At 26.9% G+C, this 18,542-nt stretch overlaps 1 protein-coding gene and 1 long non-coding RNA gene across 2 annotated transcripts; both read right to left on the bottom strand.

Moving 5' to 3' along the window:
• Window positions 1–3,754: 3,754 nt before the first annotated feature.
• Window positions 3,755–4,933, bottom strand: LOC126903031 (uncharacterized). The gene is made up of 3 exons (XR_007703404.1): window positions 4,804–4,933; window positions 4,239–4,714; window positions 3,755–4,167 (listed from the first exon to the last, which is right to left on the bottom strand). It is a non-coding gene; the product is annotated as an uncharacterized LOC126903031 (long non-coding RNA).
• Window positions 4,934–8,718: 3,785 nt separating this feature from the next.
• On the bottom strand, window positions 8,719–12,267 carry LOC126902109 (uncharacterized). Its single transcript, XM_050679133.1, has 3 exons — window positions 12,250–12,267; window positions 9,546–10,779; window positions 8,719–8,810 (listed from the first exon to the last, which is right to left on the bottom strand). The coding sequence occupies exons 1-3, from the start codon at window positions 12,265–12,267 to the stop codon at window positions 8,719–8,721; spliced, it is 1,344 nt and encodes a 447-aa protein (XP_050535090.1).
• Window positions 12,268–18,542: the final 6,275 nt, after the last annotated feature.

Raw genomic sequence — 18,542 nt, 5'->3', positions numbered from 1 at the left:
TCTTAATCAGGATATTAATAAGGAACTAGCAGTTTATGAAGCTTTTGGAATAATCCACCAATTTTTTAAAATTAAACACTATCTAAAGATTTGCATCGAAGCGTTTTTTTTTGATAGTGATTTTAATCACTGTCAGATATCATTATACTTGATCCAACTATGCCACGTCACCACTGTGCCGCGACCTCCCTGTGCTGGGGTTTTTTTAAAACTATATTTTTCAATTTTTAGTTTTTATGACATCGCTGTCACAGTCACGAAGTGTTTATTGTAAATTATGACTATCAATAGATATAATTTCTGTATTGCCAGTTAGTGAGTTTAAAAACTCACAACAATGTGTTTTATGACGATTGATAATAAAGGTTATATACCCTCGAATATAGTCATAAAAAAACAATTAGCTATCTGTATTTGTAATCCCTTATGTATTATACATGTATATTAACTCAAAAAAAAATTGAAGCGTTAAATGTTTATATCTAAAAATAAACAATAAAAATTTGTTTATATTTATATATAATATTGATGATACATACGCATGGACGGATACGAAAACAAAAATAAAATTATACAGGAATAGTGTTGTCGGTGTATGGTGAGCGGGTTGGGGTGAATGCGTTACGACAGTCTAGTCTCAAGGTCATAGACGACAGGATACCCGAGAATAATAATATGTGGGCGCGTAGAGAGTTACAACAACAATAAATATTTAGTCTATAAATTACTAACATTAAATATGTATAAGCGATTTAAATGTAAACGTAGAATTACTCATAATAATTGGCTAAGTGGATGATAGAATTAACTGATATGACTCTTCGTTATTTCACATATAAAAGACGGAAAAAATTTACATGATAACTAATTTGTTTGTAAATTATATGAAATATATATTTCTTACAATCTACCTTTTATTAATCGTCCAAAATATCCATAATTTTTATAAGAAAATAAATAATCATATTTGAATCCTATATAACTTACAATAAATAGATTTTTGGCTTTCTAAAGATAATCAGCGCTCCTAATGGTCTATCCATTTCGGTCATATTTTTGTGTAGATTGCAAAAGAAGTGTTAAACCTAAATAGGACGCTATACGGGCAAGCGAAAAAACGATATGACCGAGGGAATTCGCTTTTAGATGTTTTACAACCGAACTCTTCAATCACCTTCTGTCAATCATTCTAAATAGCATATACGCACCTGTACGGCCGCCCAATATTATTTTGGAACATCATATTATACTACTGAAAAAAAGTTTTTTTATATCTTTATATGGAACCATCTACGACACAATCATCTATACAGTAATCTGTTAGTTTTTAGTGAGACCGGTTTTGCCTTGCAAATAGTTGGTATAGAGGTAAAAAAAAATCAAACAATTTTAAAATTATTTTCTATTTCTTTTTGTGTGATTTTGATATTTTTTTGGGCTCTTTTATATCCTTTTAGGAAAATGAAGATCTTCAATCTCCGAAAGTATACAATCCATATAAATGTACTAAAATATTAGTGACTGTGTTATCGTGAAGCCAAAATTATTTTGTAAATTTTAGTTTTAAAGAATTTATATGTAATTTTATAATTAGTAAGAAAGTAGAATTGTACTGGCAAGTACTTTAATTATTATACTAGAAAGTATTATAGTATTAATATTTTAATGATTATTTAATGAACAATGTAAATATAAAAAGGGATTTGACCATCTTCACGGTGGTCAGTGTTCAATCAATGAATGTTACATTACAATTAGTTTTTATTTTAACTCTTCCTGACAACACTTATCCGCGTAGTCAAATTGGATTTAGAACACTCAGTTTACCACAGTGCAACGCGTGTTTCACTAAGTACACAAAACGTAGTAAAGTTTAAATATCAAAGTATATGGTAGTAACTTCTATGGCAACGAGATCGATTGAAAAGATATTCTTAGATATAGTAAGTCCATTAGAAACTTCTCACAGGGGTAATACCTACATCTTAACTATACAAGACGATTTGACTAAATTTGCAGCAGCAGTCGCTTTACCTAACCATATAGCAATCACTATTGCTCAAGCTTGCATTGAACAGTTCATCTGTCAACATAGCATTTCCGAGTCGATTGTAACTGATCAAGGTAGGGACTTCACGAGCAAAATGTTTACAGCTTGCTGTAAGTTGTTGCAAATCGAAAAGATCAATACAACGGCGTACCATCCACAATCGAATGGGACCTTAGAGAGATCACATCGAACTCTCTCTGAATATCTTCGTCACTACGTCATTGAAAAGAAACAAAATTGGGACGAATATATAACTATGTTCGTTTATAAAAGTACGACACACACAGCCACGGGTTTCCAACCACATGAGCTATTATATAGTTATCCAGTCGAAGTTCCGCATTCACTAAACCGGGTGCGACAACCAATCTACAATTATAATGATTTTACATGTGAGCTACGTAGAAAATTACAAGTCTCATTCTATATTGGTTCATGTAAACGAACTAAAGCTGTTTCACACATCTTAGTTTGACAATATATTTTAATAATAGTATTGTAAATAATATCAAACCAAATAAATCTAAATCAAATAATTAATCAGTATGAAATCCAAAATTTGATTAATATTAAAACTCCTCAATACAAGGATTATTACACCCTATTATCAAGAATACAAAATCGTTGATAGAACAAATAAAAACAATAAAGTCTCATTTACCTCTAGACGTAATCATCCCTAAATAGTTGGTTAGTATCTGGGGTATCAGAACTATTGCACTTGATAAATATAAATGTAGTATATATTCAAAATACCTTAATTTTTCAGTTGAAAATTCCTTCAACTTATAAGTATGAATTCACTTTGTATAAATCAATCGCATTACCGTCAAAAACTCATGATAATATATTTGTTATAATACATTATCACATGGATTACATAGCAATAGAAAAATCTAGATTGTATTATATAGAATTAAATATAGAAAAATTAAACTCATGTAAATATATAGCTGAAACAATATATCCTTATGATCAACCTATTTTTAGTATAGATAATTCATCTCATGCAAGATTATTTAGACAACCAGATGTTTTACCCAAAGATTGTATTTTGAAGTATGTAAAAATTAATTATAACATTTGGCATAAATTAGAACATGTAAATTCATGTCTATACGTAGTAGTGATGGAAATTTTCGTTCCTTTAGTGGAATCGTTCCTTTTGGTACAGTTATTTAAAAGTAACGATTCCAAAGCACTCTCGGTACACCGATACTTTTACTTTTTTGTAATTGAGTACCTTCATTGCAATCGTTACCAAAACCAAACCAGTATTTATTAATCATATAAACAGTTGAATCTACGCAGGACGTTAGTAGGTACAGTATCAATAATAAATCAATAAATACGTCTACGTTATTTACTCATCAGGTAATATTTTAAAAGGCGCGAATGCTTTTCGGAAAATGTTTAGATAAGAATTTTTTTTTTAACAGTAATAATACAGACATATTGATAGGTGTAATATTAAATTTGAATAATAAAAATAGATACCTTATTAATATTATACTCCGACCACAAGAAATAATTTTTTTGTGTTAAAATAATTTTACCACTAAAATGTTACCAAAATGTAGAAAATAATATAATTGCCAAAACATTGCAAATTATCTATGTTAGTATAAATGTATGAAGTTATTTCAACGATAATTGTGTACCATTGGGGTAAATACTACATACATATTTTATAATTAACGCCTGCATGTAAAACTATTCTGATTACAACATATAATTAAACTACACACTTAATAATTATAACAAAAATTGTAAAAGAGCTATTTCAAACATACAATCTTTATGTCTAATTTTTTAGTATCATTTGAATTCTTAAAGAATGTGTTCCCAACTGCTGCAGTGGCTCCTTAAAACTTAACAACAAAGTAGAAAATAATAATGAATAATCATAAGAGTCCGTCTGAATTATCATCATGACCTTTAAGGGGGATTTTTAATGTTTTTTTACGTCTACAACTGGGTATTTTATGTACGATGGGCGATTGAGAGTTATAATAATGTAATGACACATCTTCATCGAATCGTATAGTGTGATGACGCATATTCACATCGGTTGAATCGTTGTCTTTTAGTAGATTCTAATAGCTGTGATGTTGTCGCTGTGAATTTAAATATTATTTTTATATTTTTCATTCTCGAGTCACGTAATAAAAAGAAAAACCATATTTACTAGATTTACTATCCTATAGGTTTTTATTTCCTGAAATCCTAACAGGTATTTTTGAAGCCCGTTGCGGTTTGTTTACTTGTCTAGACAATTTAGATGAGACGTGTTGTGATGATGAAGCTGACATTTCAGCAGCTTTAAAACAAATATGACCAGAAGCACCAATATCCAATGAAAATTTTTCATTATTTGGTGACACGAGGGGTACAACTTGCAATAATGTGCAGCGTTCGGGATAAAGTTGGTCTAGCTTATCTGTTATTACCTTAGATATTTCAGAGAACAGTCTCTTCGATAAAGTGGCCATGTTTAAAACATGGTTTTATCAGGTTTGAAATCGATGTTAATGGTGATGGTTGAACGATGTTTTCACCATTAGGTCGTCTGAATATATGTGTCGGCCTATTTTCTTTTTTGTCACTATGTGATCCTTTGGAGCTGGAACGGAGAGTTAGTCTAGTCTCTTTCTTACGCCTAGCCTACATAATTATACAATTTACATAGTTACCCGTTGTAAAGCATTGTGCTTATCAATTTTTATATTTGAACAAGTCATAAAATTACTTACATGTGACTCAAAATAGTCAACAAGCTGTTTGACGTGATCTGCTTGGATTTGATGGTCCATGTCTGTAAGAGCTGTTAAAAGAACATTCAAAAAAATTATTTGAAATCTTAATCACACAATGTATTGTAAGTAATGTACAAAACTTTAATTATACAATAAATAAATTAATAAGATACTATAATAATAATATACAAAAATTATTATTTTAAGCCAATATTTGATTGACAAAAATATTATATTATCGAGAGAAAATCATACATTAAATTTTAGCATTTGAAGTTTACTTAGAAGTAATAAATTAGTGATTTATTATTTTGAGTAAATATTTATATTATCTTTTTATCACTATGCTTTTACATAATAATTATGAATAATTTAAAATTATTATAAAAATAAATATTTATTTTAGGCAGTTTTTATTTTAATTCTATATTAACCATAAAATGTTTATAAAAAAAGGCGTGAAGTTTTGATTTTTCAATTCTACCTACGTATTTTATATAACGATAGTTATATTAACACAAATTATGTGATCTTAAAAAACAAAGAAATGTATATATTTTGTAAATATTATTACCATTAAGAGAAATATATAATTTTAATTATTATCATAAAATTATCTTGAAAAAATATATAAATAAGTTTATAATTTAAAACAGCTCTTATAAAGGTTTTTAAAACGAGCATTATTTTTACTAACTAATAAGTTAGTTAAAAAAAGTTTGCACGGAACAGAAGTTGAAGGAACACATAATCTAAACAATAAAAGATCAAATAAGTCAGGATACATCATATTCCTCACATTCCACCATAACAAAGGATCCAACTTTTTTTTTATTATAGGCTCATTTAAATACCTATTTAGCTCAATAATTTCTTCAATAGTAGGAGTTTTTTTTTTTATGAAGTTATCACCTTAAAAAATTTAAATAATTGATTAAATTACACAATAAATAAATAAACTATTTTGTTGTTATACCTGAGAGTCAAACTGTTTTTAACTGTTGATAAAAAACTGATGAAACGAAACTAATACCAAATTTTCTTTTCTTTTCAATATCTCATAATATTCAAAAAACGCAACTTCATTAAAAACTTACACAAAATCAAAGCAAATTTAATGTACTTTAAAATGATAAATATCCAAAAACTTAATTTCTAGGTGTTCGCACCAAGCGTGAGAGCTGCACTAGTAGTGTTTGGCTGTATGCATGTGGTCAGCTGATGGTTCTTGTGCGCCATCAGCTGTTAGGATCCCTTATCAGCGGTCTGTATTACTCGGTCGTTTTTTATTCAAATAAAATATATGTACTTGTTGTAAAAATATATAGGTTAAGTTAAGTTGGTTTTTGTTTTTTTGTATGAATTAGTAAAAACTTTGTTCAAGTTTCTTTTAAAATACACTGTTTATATTATTATTGTAAATTTATATAGTTGTATTCTGTTTTTTTTCATTGGTTAGAACATTATTATAATACTACCTCCAGTTAGCATATCATTTTTATAAATTGTAGTTCATTTTATTCAATTGGTTCAAGCACCTTTGCAGAACTGAATGTAAGTAATATAGGTGGTTATATTTTTTGATTATTTAATTCAGTAATAAAAGATTAGGTTGTTCGTATTTGATTATTTAGTTGTATTTATTAAACTGAACAAGCTTATTTTGTGTTAACAAAAAATATTTTTCTTTGGCAAATTTAAATTAATTAGAAAATTTTTATTTTAATTTCCCCTATTAAGCCGTATGGCGGAGTTTCATTCTTAAATAAATCCCTTATTTAGGTTGATTTTTTTAAAACAGCCCCAGCGGCAACACTAGGAAATATTGGACATTAAAGTCAAAAATCATACAATTTCCAGTAACAATTACCGATTTTGTAGTATTTTGTATAGCAACTCAACATCTACATTCTCATTCAAAACAAAATTAAATTATAAATTATTTAATGTACTATACAGAATGTAATTTTTAGTGGTTATAATAATTCGATGTACTACCTATTTGAACAATGCTTGGATCAAAATAAAATTTCTATTTTTAAAAATCCTATCATAAATCAAAATACTTGGAAGGGGCAAAATCATTATAACATTTTTTTTGTAAAATACGCACCGATGCGTTTTACTTATGACAGAGAGTTCAATAAGTAATACTATCAATCAATACTAATTTTAAAATCTCTCGATTAAAAAATACTGCACTTAACTTTTATTTTTCATTTTTAGCATTATATAAATAGTTAACTATTAGCACCTCGCTAAAAGTGCCTAAAAAAAATTGGCCAGGGGCGTCAAAGTCTAAATTCAGCTCTGATTTATACATGTTGTATCTTATACACTCAATTAACAAAGGCCATAAAAGGGGCTTAGCTTATAAAAAAGAAAACCAAAGACAATTTTTTGATATGAGTAATCACATTTTAACTAGTGATGGGCAAAGGCGTAAAGCATTTGAGTAAATGTATTTGAATAAAAGTATTCAAATACTTTCATTGGTATTGAATAGTATTTTTAAATACATTTAATAAAAAGTATCTGAGTAGTATTTTAAATACAATTATTTAGTATTTAATACTGTTTAATATTCAGTACTATTAATATACTTTTTTTTTTTTTAATTTGTTAACCGTATCACAGCAAGCAAATTAAACTCAGTCAAAATGAAAATTGAGAATAATTCTCTGTTATTTTATATGTTACATTATAGTATAACATAATTATTGTGCTTATCTAAATGCTATTATGTATACATCTATTTTTAATACATCAGTTGAACCTACAATAGCCTATTGCAGGTTCAAATGATTTACTCTATTGTCAATAAGACATACTTTACAGGTTTTTACACGTGTACTAATATTTATTTTTTTCACTGATTAGTCTCCAATAATTAATTTTATTTACCTCTAACAAAAAATATCGAAAATAATAAATGAGTTCTCTTAATTTAAGAGTACTCAATATTTGACTCAAATTACCCTCTTGGTAATTATTTAGGTGGAACCTTTTGCTCTTAGTTAAAATAAAAACATTATTATTATTTTTTAATTGTATTCTTAGTATTTGAAATACTTTTGTAAAGTAATTGAGTATTACTCAAATACTTTTGTATGAAAAGTATTCAAATAGTATTTTAAATACATTTTTTTTTAAATATTTGAGTATTATTTAAAATACTTTTTAAAAGTATTTTTTACAACTATGGTGATGGGCATAATCAAGAAATAGATTATGAGTAAAATAATCGTAATTTCGTAATTGAATTAGTATATTTTAAATTTCAATAATAGTATACATACATTATACATTAGTACGTAGTATTATTAAAACATCTTATACATATTTCTTTACTTATACTTAATTGAATAATTTGGTTATAAGTTATAAATGTATTTAATGTAATCGAAACATACTCAAAATCATTAATGATAATCGATTACTATTATCAAAAGAATAAACGATTTTAATTTCGAGTAAAATTTCAAGAGATTCTCTGGATTACTAATAATTCAATTATGCCCATCACTAATTTTAAATATGTGGACGTATACTATTAGCAGTTTTAAAATTGGAGGTCTAGTAACCGTTTTTTTTTAAGATTATTAAAAAACCAAGAAATAGCGTTAGTTTTCCATTACAGTAAGAAGAGGGCGGCATAGTCAATGGTTTACCAAATAGACAGTAACTGTAGGTCGTAGTTACACAATCCCGAACAAGCAAGAACTACTCAAATACTCAGGTCACTACTGTAATCATTTAGGGATCAACTGTATTTTGTATCGACGGAACGATAGTGTAACAACCAAGTGTAATCGGTCCTACTTGTTCCACCAATGTACTCGTTACTTTGGACCGATTACACGAGTACGTAGTTAATAAAGGTAATATAGTTATTAAGTGCAGTCAAATTATTCAACCAGTAACGTTAAGTATACCAGGAACGGGTATTTTAAGTTTAAAAAATAACTGTGGGGCTAAGACTGATGACAAAACAATTTTAATACCTTCAAGTAATATTACTTCAAAAATGTATAAAGACTTTTGCCCAGCTTTTAATTTAAGCATGAATTCTGACATACAAACTAAATTTAAAAAACTAAGATTAGAAGATATTATTAATTTTAATGATAACGTAAAAGATAATTTAATTTGCCTTTCTAAGTATTCTAAAACGTTAAATGATCTACAATTAGAAAAAGAAATACCATACCAAAAATGTCCATGAATGGAACCTCATACTTCTTTATTATTAATTTTATTTATCAGTGTAAGTTTAGTGATCATAGTTGTAGTATATAAAAAAGGATAAATGGTAAATTAAAATTACTTAAGGCAGTATTAAAAGAAGAGAATGTACAAAAAACAGAGTACTCAGAGTAGTTTAGTTTATATTCAGTAAAATAAAAATAAAATGGGTAATATGTTTTCATTCTATGCGGGGGGTATTATTAAAATATAATGTAAAGGAATGTAAAAAATAAATAATATTTTATCAGAAAACTAATTAATACAGCCATTCTCGTTAGCATAGTTGATTATCTTAAAAAAACCTTTTCGAGTAGCTTCATAAATGGTATTTATACTCCATGGACAATTATGTTCATGGGCGTATTTTAAACAACGAAACTGACCATTTGCAGCAGCAAGCCTTGTGGTGCCTTCATCCCATTTACATCCATTTTCGTGGGCATATATTAAAAAATCTAAATTTCCACGCATGGCAGCTGTAACGATTGTACCTTCATCCCAATTACATCTATTTTTATGAGCAAATTTCAGACAGTCAAAGCAACCACTTGCAGCAGCTTCCCTTGTTGTACCCTCATCCCATTGACAACCATTTTCATAGGCATATTTGATGCATTCTAGATGTCGATTTGCAGCAGTGCCTCTCATCGTACCTTCGTTCCAATTATATCCAAGTTCATATGTATATTTTAGACATTCTAAATTACCATGCGCGGCAGCCGTATTTAATGTTTCTTCATACCATGGACACTCCTTTTCATGAGCATACTTTAAACATTCTAAACAACCACTTGCTGCAGAAACTCTAGTTGTGTCATAATCCCATGGACATCCATTTTCATATGCATATTTTAAACAATCAAAATAACCATTAAAAGCAGCAGCTTTAATTGTGCCATTGGCCCATTTGCAACCCTTTTCATGAGCATATTTTAAGAATTCTAAATTACCATAAATGGCAGCAGTTTGTGTTGTTTCTTCATCACAAGAACATCCATTTTCAAGTAGATATTTAAAAATTATTAAATTACCATTCATTACTGCTGTAACTATTGTACCTTCATCCCATTTGCAACCGTTTTCATGAGCATATTTTAAAAATTCTAAATTACCAAAACTTGCAGCTGCTATTGTTGTTCTTTCAGGCCATGAAAATCCGTTATCATGTGCATATTTCAAAATTTCAAAATAACCTTTTTCGATAGCCACAGTAGTTATCCTATTATCTAATGGACATCCATTTTCGTGAGCAAATTTTAAACAATTTATGTTTCCTCCTATAGCAGCATAACTAGTTATGTCTTTATTCCAGTGGCATCCATTTTCATGTGCATATTTTAAACATTCGAAATGTCCATTTGCAGCGGCCTCAATAGTTATGACATCATCTAATGGACATCCATTTTCATGTGCATATCGTAAGCATTCTAAACGCCCATATCTTGCAGCTGCTTTCGTTATGCTTGCATCCCATGAACATCCGTTTTCATGTGCATATTTTAAACAATCTAAATTTCCTCCTATAACAGCATATCTAGATATGTTTTTATCCCAGTGGCATCCATTTTCATGTGCATATTTTAAACATTCATAATGTCCATATAAAGCAGCAACTTTTGTTGCTTTTTTATTCCATTTACAGCCATTTTTATGAATATATTTTAAGTTTTCTAAATTACCATAAAAAGCGGCTGCTATTATTGTAACTTCATCCCACGGGCATTCCTTTTCATGTGCATATTTTAAACATTCGAAATGTCCATTTGCAGCAGCTTCTGTAGTCGTGTATTCATCCCATTCACAACCACTCTCGTAAGCTAGTTTTAATGTTTCTAGGTCACCAATTTTAGCAGCTTTTTTGTGGTACCTTTTTCAAACGGGCATTTTTTTTTTTCACCCAAATATTTATTTTCAATACCTAAATGAGCACGTTAATTAAATTTTTTTTGTTGTATTCAAATTTAATTAGATCACTTAAAATTATGTAACTAAATATATAAGATGCCTGAATTTTATTCCTTCTCTATTTTCTTTAGTTATAAATACTTTGTTTGAATATATTGGTAAAAAACAAAGAATTTGATTTTGAAAAATATATTGAAATTAAAACATTTTTGTAATTAAAATTAAAAAAATACTCTTAATATAACATTATTTTAAATATTGAGGTGACCTATTAAAATAATTTATGATAGTAGAATTATCTAGTATAATATAAGAATTTTTTTTGCATATAACAAATTAGTTTTATTCATTTAATTACTTTTCAATACACAACAAAATACTTTTCCCATCCAAACTCAACCCACGTACTATCGCCACCAACGCTGTTAACTTTTTAACCCCCGAGGATCATGCTGGACACCTCATCGCCGATGCCAGCGATAGTGCCACAATATTATGCGAAGATTATTATTAATTGTGTTCGTTTTTCGGTTTTTATGTATTAAATAACCTGTTCTTCCTTACTAATACACAGCCCACGGGTTTCTACCCTCAAGTATCGAGTATCGACTATATTAATGCGATGTAAGTCGTGTCAACTTTATAATTCATTTTAACATTATCTTTATTAAAGTTATTTTTTCAGTCTTTACCACGCATTAATGATCAATTTTTTAATTTAGTGGTGTTTCAACAAATAATTTATTGATAGTTTTTTAAATTTTAACTAATCTATGATTATTATATTACAATAATTATTGAAATATTTTATGACCATAATATGTTAAGATAGCCCAATATACTGTTTTTAGATAATTTAACACCTGTTAAAATTATTGAGTAATTAAAAATCTCATAAAAATTTAAAAATCGAGTAATGACGCTCATCTTATTATGTCAGCCTTTAATTTGATAAAAAAATAGAGAAATGTAAACTATTGCATCAAATATAAAGTTTTTAAACATTATAAAAAATTTGATTTATGGAAAGTTTTTTTCTTATGGAGGGCTTATTACCCTCGTATGCGGGTAAGTCCATTTAATAGTTTTTGAAAATATTTCACATATTAGATATAAGCTAAGAAATTTATTTGATAAACAACTAATAGACATAAATAATATAAAATCAAATTTACCTTCGTTAAATATCAAACATGAAATTATCATGAAAAAATATATCAATTGCCAGTTCTAGAATAAAATAAAATTATAGATACTTATAAAGTACATCATATTAAGAGAATTACTCACCTCAATTTTATACCTCATAATTTTACTTAAATATTATATTCTGAATAACTAATGGCAATTTTTTATTTAAATAAGTGTATATATAAAAAAATTATCTGACATAATGTGCTATTTTATGATATTCTTTAGTTTAAAAACATATTTACTTAACTATTTTAGTCAATCTGTTCATATACATTTAAAAAAAACTAAGGGAAATCAGGATTTATATAAACACATTCTTAATTTAATAAAATATAGTGATCTAATGTCAATTAGATTTATATAACATTCATGAAAATCAGTGTACCGGGTACACTGTACCCCCTTATAAGGTATTTTAAAATAAATTAAAATACAATACCAAGAATTTTTTCACATAATAATAGCGTGTTTTTTAACTACGACAACCATTTGCACATAGAAGATAAGTCGTGGGGACAATTTTTTTTTTTTTAACTTGTAGTACATAACATTAGCTTTATTTTAATATATTTTTAAATCTTGGAGTATTTTCGAAACATTTTCAAAATTTAAGTTAAAAATGTTAAATTTTTGTGTAAAAGTTGCTATTTTGAATGCCCCCTGTGGGCAGGTAAAAAGTCAGATTTGCAAAAAATGTATATCAAATAAAAGGAAAATATCAAAGATTTCAATATAAAAAATAATTATTTTGATTAGTTCATTTTTCAATAAGTAATGGAAATTTTTAGAAAAAAAAATATCAAAATTTCCGATTCTAAAAATTGTAATTTTTGAGGGGATTTGCATTATTTACAGGTAAATCCTGCAATTAGGAATGCTTTTGACTGTGTTTCTTCTAAAATATGAGAAATTATTCTTCAAAAAATTATNAAATTTTTAGAAAAAAAAAATATCAAAATTTCCGATTCTAAAAATTGTAATTTTTGAGGGGATTTGCACTATTTACAGGTAAATCCTGCAATTAGGAATGCTTTTGACTGTGTTTCTTCTAAAATATGAGAAATTATTCTTCAAAAAATTATTATGTCAACATTATTTAATGAAGAGTTATATTAAAAATCGATGAATACAATAATTTTATGAATCTAAGCTTTTCTTGTAGTATATTTTTTTCTTGTATAACAATAACAAAAAATAAATTAAAATTTACTGCACTAATAAATAAACTTTGGTCTTTAGTTCCTAGCGCATATTTAATAACAAAAAGCCGAATATTCTTGTTGTAAGGTCAAAATAAATGAATAGATCATAAATAAATGTATTTGCTTATTCTTTTCTGTACATTTCAGAAGTATTAGAAAGTCATTTAATTACAAGAAAACTTTGACTAATGTAATACAAAAATAAAGATATAAATAGGTGTATGTGTGTGTTGTGTATATTGACCAAGTTTGGGTATGTTTAAATATTTATTAAAGTTATTTATTTAAAAACAATCATGTTATTTTAAGCATATGAATATAATTTATAAATAAGTGTTTATAATCTTAAATGAAAAACTATTATTGCGGACACAAGTAGCCCACTGTTATTTTAAATTATAATAGTTTCAATAAAGAAACACAATCCTTTAATAAGCTCTAGCAATATAATTTATGATAAGTGGGTATAATTCGTATGAGGAGCAAATACAGCATGATATGTACGAAGAGTAAATTAAGGTTTGATAAATTAAGAAAGAAACCTTATGTACTTCAGACAATTAAAATTTCGCATTTAGACACTACCATGAAAGTTATTTAAATTTATTTATTATTATAAATTTTAAAATATTAGCTTCCATGCGAGACTGAGAAGGTATTAATTTTACTATGATATGTTTTTTATTTTTATTTTTTTGTGCATGTGACTGTTCAATCTCAGCTCTCGCTGGACCGATTTTGATAAACAATACTGCCCTACATTAATAATGCATCAATTTTTTATACATTAATTCAAATTTCAAAAAAATTGTATTATCATGGTTCAATAAACAAATATTCTTGTAACAATTAATTGAATAAACAATAAATATATCATACTGAACTTTGACAATCAGCATAAAAATTTGGTTTGGTAAAGTATAAATTGGTCTATAATTATTGAAAAATATTTTATTTTACTAATTTGATTTTACTATGTAAGTCAGTATGAAAATAAATTTTATACTCCTATTTATTTTGAGATATTTTTTTTGATATAGTCATTTTTACAAAAGCGTATATTCGTTGAATATTTTAAATAGTTGAATATTAAAAAAAATTCAAAAAGAGTTATTTCGACTGGCGGGGTTCGAACTTCGTGTATGCTTGAATAAAAAGATCTATTTAAACTAAATTAAAAATTCAGTCACTTAATTGAGATGGAAAAATAATCAAAATAAGTTTAAATTTATATTTAATGTAAGTTAGATTCATGTTACTTTTATAAAAATTGGTGGACTCATTACTATGGTTAACCCTTATAAAGTATTTTAAAATAATCAAAAAAATTTGAACACAAAAGTAGCATGTTTTAAATACGGCAGACATTTGCACGTAAAAGATTAACATTTTTTTTCTAATTTATGGTATGTAAACTAAGCTTTAATTTAACATATGTTTAAAGGACGCAGTTTTTCTGGAACATTTTCAAAAGTTAAATTGAAAAAGTTGAATTTTATAAAAAAATTTGCTATTTGGATCCCCTCTTGAGGGCAGGTAAAAGGTCAGATATTCAAAAATATTATATAAAATAAGGGTAATTACTTGAGGTTTCAATATAAAAATAAGTTATATTGATTTGTTAATTTTTGAACAAATTATGGTAGTTTTAAGAAAAATAAGTGAAAAAAATGTCGAAAATAACTGATTTTTAAAATTGTAATTCTTTTGGAGATTTCCCCCATTTACAGGGAACAAGGGAAATTTTTTCAATTTTTAAGGTTAATGTCTTCAACTAGATACGATTTGTGATATTTTGATGTATGATTAAAAGAAATCGAAGCTAAAAATAATTATGTTTGCATTAACAAGATAATTGTTTAAAAAAGTACATATTGTGAATAAAATTTTAGAGTTATACATTGTAGTAATAAAATTAAAAATTAAAGAAACAATCATGGTGTAAAATTATGTATTTTAATTTCTTCTTCGTTACTTTCGTCGACATTGAATATTGTTTTATACTCTTTATTTATGTTAGTAACGAAAATGTCTATAAATTCGATTAGTTGATCATCTGTGAGTACATATTTTGTTGGAGGAAAATATTTTTTGCCTACTATGTTTTCACTTATTATAGTATTGAATATTTTCCAATAGTCTAGGAATTTTAACATTTTTTCACCTTTAAAATAATTATTTATTATTTGTATAATATGATCTAAAACATCGCAAACGAATTTAGAATCTGGAAAAAAATATGGTTCTTTAGGATAATTTTTGTAATTTTTGAAATCTTCTAAGCTATTTCTGATTTTTTCTAGGCTTTCATTTTCTAAATGGTTAAGCTTAAAAAAACCACACATAGTATATATTGTGGTACTAAATATTACTAGAAGTTTATCATATATCATACGTGCAACTGCCATTTTACTATAATAGGTCAATACATATACATATTTCAATGATCGGTTCACCATGGCCTTTTTATAGTAAGGGTAACGCTCATTTGAACTACCTTCCAAAAAGATACTTTTTCTTAATCGGTGAGCATGCCAATACGTCATATAAAATATTAGTTCGGTTCCTTCCATACATTTGGTTACTGTTACTAATTCATTATCCAAATATTGTAAGTTTACAACTTCATATAATTGAATTTGACCAATGTAAAACATTAGTAAAAAAATTGATGATAAAAATAAAGTTGAAATGTTCATAATTATATCGATATTTGTGTCACAATTTTAATGCTTGTGATTACTTTGATTGTACTAAAAATTTTGTAAAAAAAGTTGGATTTAATATTTTAAAGTTTTTTTTGTTGACGCATGTACTATAAACAGAGTGATTTTTTTATCATAACCCACTCAAATACTTACAGAATACTAATAATTTAAACATTTTTTTTTTTTGATTATCTTTAGTTACACATTATTCTTGAATTATTAACTATGTAATACTTTTTAAGTTCATCCCTTATGCCTAATAAGGGTGTCAACTTTGTTTTTTTTAATGGGAACACATATTTTGAGTTTAATAAAATGTTTGAGTTTTTAATTAATAGCAAATGGTATTTGAACTTTTAGTATAACTTTATTTGTTTATTAGATATAAAATCAATTAGCTACCTGTATTTGTAATACCTTGTGTATTATACATGTATATTAACTCAAAAATTTGAAACTTTAAATGTTTATATCTAATAAACAAATAAAGTTATACTAAAAGGTCAAATGCCATTTGCTATTAAATTAAAAACTCAAACACTTTATTAAATTTAAAATATTTGTTCCCATTAAAAAAAACAAAGTTGACACTCTTATCAGGCATAAGGGATGATCTTAAAAAGTATTACATAGTTAATAATTCAAGAATAATGTGTAACTAAAGATAATCAAAAAAAAAAAAATGTTTAAATTATTAGTATTCTGTAAGTATTTGAGTGGGTTATGATAAAAAAATCACTCTGTATATATTAATATTTTTATATGTGTATATGTTAATATTCATTTATATATTCCTACAGCCGACGCCGCCGTATATGCCTCGTGTATAACGTCCACAACACACGGCTATACCTCGTGCATGATACGTTTACGTACTTAAGTCGCTTTACTTGTATATATATATATATATATTCTTATTACTATTAAAACTTATATATTAATACGCTTTATTCTCATTAAGAGATATATAGTGTATTCATTCCGATTACGGGGGATGATTTCCGTATCGTCATTTTTCGTCACTACCTCCACGTTGCGCGCCGCTGCTTTTCTTGGATGTGGTAGCCGTTTCTCAGACTTCCACTCCGGAATCGAACCCTGATTCCCCTTTACCCGTTACAACCTTGATATTGATAGTAACTACTATCATAACATATAACTAAAAAGTAAAAAATAAATATAGTTTAAAAAAACTAAAAAACACGCTTTTAAAGTGTCTCCTTTATAATTTGTTAAACATTTTGGGACTCTAGCATCAACACAGATCAAATAAAGTAGTCCCGCGCAAAACATGTTAAAAACTGTTTTATTATTTGTATGGCATCCTTTAAAATAAAAGATTGGATAAATATTATGTAAAAGCCTTTTTTGGTCAGGTTTTTGGTTCTATATATTTTAGCTTCGATGCGAAGCTGAGAAGGTATTATTTCTTTTGGTGTGTATTTGCTTTTTCAATTGGTTTTTTAAGGCGTGTTAGATTTTTTTAAACCTAAATATTACTATTATGTTTTATGTAGTTTGTATAAATAGTATAATTAATATTACATATTTTAATTTAATCGCTTGATTAATCATTAGAATAATCCGATATTTGGCATACTCATAAGAGATTAAAATTAAGTTAATTAAAAATTTTAGAGAGGGCAATTTTAATTTTAGATATGTTAAGAATAGATCGGTTAATATTAAAAAAATTGAGTCCTAGATTCATGAATTATAAGTTTTGAAAAAAAAAAAATCTTAAAAAATTTTTTTAACGCAATAAAATGATAATAAAAATTTTGATGATTTTATGTAATACAATTATTTCTTAAATATTGCAATTGCTTATAAAATAGTGAAAAAAATTATCTTGAATTAGCATTGAAAATAAAAAGTAAACTAAATATTAGAAATCAAATTGTAAGGCTTAAATGCATTTTACCACCCCATCGAGATTTTTCAAATTTTTTTTTTTAAATCAATTTAGTTTTTCATACCGACTAAGAATATAAAAAAAATTTTTGTCGGCGAAGTCTAGTTTAAAAGTTATGAGCTTTCAAAGATTTCAATAATCATATACAAATTTTGTTATATACTGCTGTTTTTTTTTGATAATTTTCATTAATTAACTATAAAAAGTATTCTCGATGATGTAGTTACCGAGGAATAGTAAATTTAAGAGTATTTATCAGTACATTAAACGTGTTAAGGTAGTGTTGAAGTAAATAAATTTAATTTTTTTTTGAATTTTTTTCAATATTATATCACCATTTTAACATCAAGGTTTTATACTTGTTGGGTCACTGAGAATTTCAGTCGAATGGGTTTAAATAGGTTGGGTTTGGGCTTGACTTCTATCCTCTGGGGGTTTGGGGGCGTGAGCCCCCATCCCATGAGAGTCCCGAAGGGGCTCGAATCGGTCACCGGAGCCGGCAGGCGTAGGTGACCACAACTTATATTTAAATGGGTTTGTATAACTCAACATTATAACATTAAG

This window comes from Daktulosphaira vitifoliae, unplaced genomic scaffold (assembly GCF_025091365.1).
Source record: "Daktulosphaira vitifoliae isolate Bord-2020 unplaced genomic scaffold, ASM2509136v1 Scaffold_3, whole genome shotgun sequence".
NCBI classification, from domain to species: Eukaryota; Metazoa; Arthropoda; class Insecta; order Hemiptera; family Phylloxeridae; genus Daktulosphaira; species Daktulosphaira vitifoliae.
Note: the sequence above shows the minus strand (reverse complement) of the source record. Positions and strands in the feature narration are given on the sequence as shown.

Excerpts from the sequence above, each read along its gene's own strand:
- LOC126902109 (XM_050679133.1), bottom strand. Across the intron at positions 8,811-9,545 it reads TAGATGTAATTGGGATGAAG|GTATTAAAATTGTTTTGTCA; the intron begins GTACAATCGTTA and ends TATTACTTGAAG.